We start from the raw sequence: 6,909 nt of genomic DNA, 5'->3' as shown, positions 1-6,909 counted from the left end.
TTTCCCTTCACCACCAGCTCCAGGGACATGGAAGTCTTGGAACACAAATTACCATGCCGAGGTGGTGACAGTTCATGGTAGCACACATTTCTTCACATGGTATTTATGATGGTCACACGCAGTCCTGCATGTTAGCTCTTAACGGCCCCGGGTGAGAACAGGAAGGGAGCCTAGGGATGAGCCCTGCTAGCCTCTCATTCTGTAGATGGAGAGACAAGAGAAGGTCCAAGGGCAGAGCCATGGTCCTATAGTGAGTTAACGTCAGGATTGCATTCCATTTCCTTAGGTTCCAGTCCATTGTGGCTACCTAAACTCAGACTCATGGGCAGAATTACTGTAAGAGGCACGGGACCTCTTACATTAAGGATTTTCCTTAATGTGTACTGTTGCACACAGCACTGCCTCCTAAATTAGCATATGCAACATTCTATCTAACACACATATGGTAGCCAAGTTCATTACTATGTATTGCATGCAGATGATTTGGGGAAGAAGACCCATCTCTCTGAAATAAAAAATATTATCAGTAAGTGTGTTAAAAGACTTGTTTTTTCATTAGAATTTAAGCGCTGTCTTGTTAAATCTATATTCTCCTGTTTGGGGATTGTGCATTAAGAGTGTTACGCAGGCTAATTTTTAGTTGATAATTTTGTATGGCCCGCAAATGATGTTATAAATATCTGAATGGCCCTTGTCAGGAAAAGGTTCCCTCCCCTGCCTTAGAGGCTGACATTGAACACTTGCTAATTTATGAGAAGACATAACTAAAGATTAGAGGGCTGCCATTCCTTACATGCTCAGAGATGTTTTCCAAACCTACTACAGGTGGCGTTGTCCTCAACCCGGCCTATTATGGGATGCCTGGTCATACCAACATCATGGTCCATGAGGTGGGGCATGTCCTGGGACTCTACCATGTCTTCAAAGGGGTCAGTGAAAGAGAATCCTGCGATGACCCCTGCAGGGAGACAGTGCCCTCCATGGACACAGGAGACCTCTGTGCCGACACTGCGCCCACTCCCAAGAGTAAGCTGTGCCAGGACCCGGAGCCTACCAATGACACCTGCGGCTTTACCCACTTTCTGGGGGCTCCGTTCAGCAACTATATGAGCTACACAGGTATCACAGTCTCAATGTGCTTGCTTTTAATGAAGATGATGTGGGGAGTATGGGGGATGGGAGGGTGGACATGCAGAAGGTGGAGAGGATTTTCAGGCAGTCATTTATGCCCGAGCATTGAAGTATATTTATCATGGGATACTCTTTTCTTCATGTCTTTGAAGAACTTAAAGAAATTTTGAGATATGTTGGGATCTAATTGACTAGATTTTCTGTCACTGGAGATGAAAAGAAAAACACACTTCTACATGGGACATTTGGAAAAAGGGGCCAAACCATAAGCTTTCTTGAGCTGCCTTTGATTTCTACAACCTGAATATTCCTGTCCTTATCCATGTTCTTAGGCATTTACTTTGAAAGAATCTAATAGTGATGGGGAGGAGGTTTCTGGGTTAAGGTGGTTCTTTGTACTGTTTTTGAAGTTGGTCAAGAAAATGGCCTTCATTAATTTTAAGCTCAGGATATCTTTTCACTTTATGTTATTTTAAAGTATCAGATTCTTTTCTTCCAACACTAGTCAAGTACTGATTACCTCCCTCCCACAAATGGTGCCATTTCATTTAAAAAATGATACTTTCCTGGCCTTGGGAACAAAATGTATTGACTGGTCTTGTTATCCTGGATTATGCTTCTTCCTTGTCCCTTGACACCTTCCTCATTTCTGGCCAAAAATAATACTAGTCATAGTATTACTCCTCATAATGGACTCGAATTTATCATTTATTACTAAAATTAAGGACAGGTTTGATTTAATGACCTATTCCAATATTGAAGGAAGGAGGTAATTTTTCTGTAAGTTCCATGGACTTGTTTGGTGGTAAGTTCTAGAACTGTCCAAAAAATAAAAATAAATCAACCATAGAACCCTGCTATGCCTTTGGAGGGAAGAAGGGGTGGTGAGCTGGTCCTGTCTGTTCCCGATCAGTAAACTTTTATCCAAGTCTCATTTCAGTGTATAATTCTGGTGCATCACATTCATGAGAACCAGCCTCCCTTCTTCCCCCAACAAGGTCACAGTGGTCCTTACCAGGACAGAGCAACTGGACAGTGGGCTGCAGAGGGCAGAGCTGTTTAAGTCCCGCTTTTCAAGTGGGCAGAGGAAACTTCGAAGAAGCAGGGTGCAGCCCTGGCCAGTGTGGCTATGTTGGTTGGGCATCATCCTGTGCGCCAAAGGGTTGCTTATTTGATTCCCAGTTAGGGCACATGCCCTGCTTGTTGGCTTGATCCCCAGGTGGGGGTGTGTAGGAGACAGCTGATCGATGTTGTGCTCTCACATTAATGTTTCTCTCTCTCCCTCCACCTTTCTCTCCAAAAAGCAATAAAAATATTTTTTTTTAAAAGAAGCAGCAGGGGTGAGTGTTTGACTTGTGTGCTCTTATTTAAAAAGGCCCTGAAACTAAGATAACTACCTTTCTATTGCTGGAAAAAACAACAACACACACATGGGAGATTTTGCCAGCTCTGAAAGTGAGGTGGGGACTACAGTTCCAGTCCTGCTGCCTCCTTGACATTAGGCTCTGTCTCTCCTTGAATATCTCCACTGAATACTCACTAACTCTGGGCAAAGTCACTGGGAATGGAGCAGGTGACTGCAACTCCACAAATGTTCCTGAATAAAAAGGCCATATGCTGAAAACACTGCCACCTTGTGGATCCCCAAATAGGCAGCCATCAGCTTAGAGCAGCCCTGGACCCCTGGGCCCACCTGGCCCAGCCCAATATCAAGGTAATGGCCAGGTTTAGATACAGCAAGTGCTATTCTCTGTCTTCTCTTTCCCATTTCCAGCATAGACACTTTCTGGAACAGAGTACATTTATCCATTTAACAGGTGTTTATGGAGCCTAACAAGTATGGGGTGTTGTGTTAGGGGCTGGTGACACAGGTGTGAACGAGACAGAACTCCCACCAAGGTGGACTTTGCAGGCTAACACCTCCATCTCCCCTGTTCCTTTTTTTGTCCCCGCAGATGATGACTGCACTGACAGCTTCACCCCTAACCAAGTGGCACGAATGCATTGCTATTTGGACCTTGTATATCAACAATGGAGTCAAAGCCGAAAGCCCACCCCCATTCCCATCCCACCCATGGTCATCGGGCAGACCAACACATCTCTCACCATCCACTGGCTGCCTCCAATTAGTGGAGTCGTGTATGACAGGTGAGAGGTCCTTGCCATGGCCGAGCTGGCCTGTTTCCTCTGTGGCTTTTCTTCTGCATCAGGGGAAGGTGTGAAGTCAGGGGCACCCAGTGGTAGCTGTGAACATGAGCAGCCACTGAGTGCTGCCTCCTCCATCTTGCTGCCCATCTCCGCAGCAGAGCCCACAGCTCCACACCTCAGCGCCTGTGCTCACTCCTCAACGAGGGGCCTGGCAGATGTTTCCTGTGGAATGCCACCTCTGGCCAGCTGCCAGAAGCTATGATGAGGTTGACAAATCTGATCAAGGTCAGCCCTTCTCAGTGCAAGGTGGCACAGAGGCTTCTACTTGCACAGTGGTGTTGGGGGCAGGGAAGTGAGCTGTGCTCTTCCAGTCAGTTCTGGGGGTGGGTGGGTGGGTGACAGGCTACCTTCAAGCTGTGCATCAGGGGCATACCTGGATTATGTGGGCATCTGGTGCCCTCTCTGCCTCCAGGTGTACCTGGTGCCTGCCCCATTTATGGCTGCCCTCTCGTGGAGTGGTCATTATCTGTTCATCTTTCTATCTGCCCTAATTGACTGGCAGCTCCTTGGGGGCAGGAGCATCTGTCTTTTGCATCTTTGTCCCTTGGCCTGCCACAGTAGATACCTAATACCTGCCTATTGAAGACAATCATTATACCTAAATTAGCTTTTATTTGTCCTTTACATATTGGTATAAGTGAACATTAGGGACATTTTTGTTCAAAGGAGAGAAGGTAGAAAAGATGACATCTGACAGTTGGCGGGAGGATGGGGGAATGACTGTGTTTTAACGAGAAGGATGAGAACCCCACCCGTGACCCGTGTGGGCCTCCACTTTCCAATCCTGCACTGTATTCCGAGAGTGGCCGTGGTCTGTCTGGTTCTTCTATGTGGGAGGCATTGCGCCAGACATCTCAACTGTAATTTCCTCATTTAGTCTTTATAAGCACACTCCTGCTGTGTAGGTGCGACATACACATTGAAGCATAGAGAAGCACTTGGGGCTTGCCTGAGCCCCCACAACTACAGAGGTGAATTTGGGGATATCCAGTGAAACTTCAGAAGTGGGGAACATGGAATATATTATTTCTTTTCATTTAGGGTTTTTTCATTATCAGGTAGACACCCCCCTCTCTGTGCCCCACTTTCCCTCGGGTGTCAGGCCCAGCCAAGATGCTGGCTGTCCCTGGGGCATGTTTCCTTGTGCCCCAGCTTTCCCCAGAGTTGGGAGGGAGGAAGGGGACAGGGAGAGACAGGGGTGAGGCAGAGTAGGTGAATAATTTTTCCAAGTTGCGATCCATCCTTCTGGGATCTTGCCACCTGTCCTTGATACCTTGATGACATCATTTGGACCCCACAGTTTTATAAAGCACTTTTTTTAATCCTCACCCAAGGATATGCTTTTTTAAATTGATTTTTAAAGAGAGGGGAAGTGGGGGGGGATCAATGTGAGAGAGAAACATGGATTGGTTGCCTCCCGTATGTGCCCTGACCTGGGATAGATCCCATAATCTTTTTGGCATATGGGATGATGCTCCAACCAACTGAGCCACCTGGCCACAGCCTATAAAGCACTCTTGACTCTCCCAGTACCACAGTGCTCAGGGTCTCCTTTTGTCGGTTGGCTCATATCCCTGTGATGATGTAAGAATCTGCTTCTGATGGAGCCCACGCCATCTTAAAGGGGAGAGCGGCCTCTTCTAGGAACTCGTCAGCACCACCACCCAGACAGGCCTTGGATACTGCCCGCGACCCGGCAGCCACTCTAGCCAAAATCCTGCTGCCCACTCGCAGACTCGCAGACCCTGGGATCTCCATCTCCAAAGGTGCACTTAGCCTGCCGCAATAAGTGCAGCCTCCCCTTCCCCAGCGGCAGACCTCTACATTCACACGTCTCTAGCGCTTAGGTCTCCGAGGCACACCACTCCATAGACTTCTCTTAGGAGTCACTGTGAGCCCCAACTGGGTGTGATTTTGTACAGACACAGGCGCACTCCCCCCCCCCCCCAGTAGAAATTCTGAATTCCTTCTGTCTGAATAACTGTCCACACACTCCCAGCTGTGCAATTTCAGCAACCACCCGCAGACTCGCAGACCCTGGGATCTCCATCTCCAAAGGTGCACTGTGCCTGCAGCAATAAGTGCAGCCTCCCCTTCCCCAGCGGCAGACCTCTACATTCACACGTCTCTAGCGCTACTCCCAGCTGTGCAATTTCAGCACCAGGGCCCTTCAGCGCCAGGGCCCCTCAGAGTGCATGAGAGATCAGTGCCAGCGAACTGCACTGTCACAGTTGCTCACTCCCCCTGAACCCATCTATCCACATGGCACTTTGGGAAGCCGCAGTGAGCCTCTGCTGGGTCCAATCTTGGACTAATAGGGACATACTCCCCTGGGCAATAGAAATTGTGAATTCACCCATCCTGGATACCTGCCCAAAGACACCTCGATTAAGTGTTCCAGGGCCCTTCAGAGTGCTTCAGTGCGCCTGTGCTAGCAAACTCACTGCGTGTGCTCCTGTGTGCCACCTCTGGGAATGCACGCCTATCCACCACAGGCACATCAGCAAAAACTGAGGTTCCCCACCCCACAGCTGCAGAACTCTGGAGACTACAATTGCATGCTTTTCCAGCGTGCAGGTCTCCCAAGACCACTGCTCCACAGACAGCCCTGGGATGCTGCTGTGAGTACCGCTGGACACACACTTAAACAAACAGGGATGCACTGCTGGGCTGTAGAAATGCTGAATTCCCTCTTCTGGGATACCTGCTCACAGACACTGCAATCCAGTGGCTTCAGTGCCAGGGTCCTTCAGAGTGTGTCAGTACACCCTGCTGGCAAACACATTACAGGTGCTCCTGTGAACTGCCGCTGGGATTGCGTGTATCCAACCATGGAGGCAGCAGCAAAAGCTGAGTCTGCCCACCCCTCAACTACAGAACTCTGGACACCACAGTCACGCCTTTCCAGAACGCAGGCCTCCGGAGCCCCACCACTCCAACAGATGGTTCCTGGGTGCCATTGTGAGTCCCCGCTGGGAATGCATGATTTCAGCCAAGGGCACAAGACAGCAAAAATTGAGACACCCCCTCCATGGCTGCTGACTTCTATACACCTCAGTTGCACCTTTCCACCTTGCAGGCCTACATCAAGAGAACCCAAATAGCTCAATTAGGGAGCTACACTAGACTACCAAGCCCAGGAGACCTGAGAGGTCACACCAGTAGCACCATACCCAAAAGAAACTGGGCAGCAAAGCAATCGGAGCTACAATTAAAACATTACAGCAAAACATGGGAAGACAAAAAAGCAACCCACAAAGGAAAGGAAAATAGGAATCATCAGAAAGGAAGTTAAATGAAATTGAGGCTACTAACGTACCAGAGAAAGAATTCAAAGTAATGGTTATAAGGATGCTCAAACGGCTGGATGACAAATACACACAACTCAATGAGAATTATAAGGAACTGAATGAGAATGTCACCAACATGAAAAGGAACCAAGAGGAAATGAAGAACAACGTAGATGCAATAAAGAACACAATGGAAGGCTTAAACAGCAGACTAGAAGAGGCTGAGGACCGCATCAGTGAAGTAGAAGACAAGGTAGGAAACACACAAACACAGGAGCCA

The 6,909-nt window shown here is 48.3% G+C and overlaps 1 protein-coding gene across 1 annotated transcript in view; it reads left to right on the top strand.

The window, feature by feature from the left end:
- The window catches only part of PAPPA2 (pappalysin 2), a 226,291-nt gene that overhangs the window by 94,759 nt on the left and 124,623 nt on the right, over positions 1 to 6,909 (top strand). Inside the window, exons 4-5 of the mRNA XM_006754525.2 lie at positions 826 to 1,119; positions 3,087 to 3,279. Of these exons, the coding sequence (XP_006754588.1) occupies positions 826 to 1,119; positions 3,087 to 3,279 (487 nt within the window). The remainder of the gene's footprint in view (positions 1 to 825; positions 1,120 to 3,086; positions 3,280 to 6,909) is intronic.

Source organism: Myotis davidii, unplaced genomic scaffold, assembly GCF_000327345.1.
Source record: "Myotis davidii unplaced genomic scaffold, ASM32734v1 scaffold591, whole genome shotgun sequence".
NCBI classification, from domain to species: Eukaryota; Metazoa; Chordata; class Mammalia; order Chiroptera; family Vespertilionidae; genus Myotis; species Myotis davidii.
Note: the sequence above shows the minus strand (reverse complement) of the source record. Positions and strands in the feature narration are given on the sequence as shown.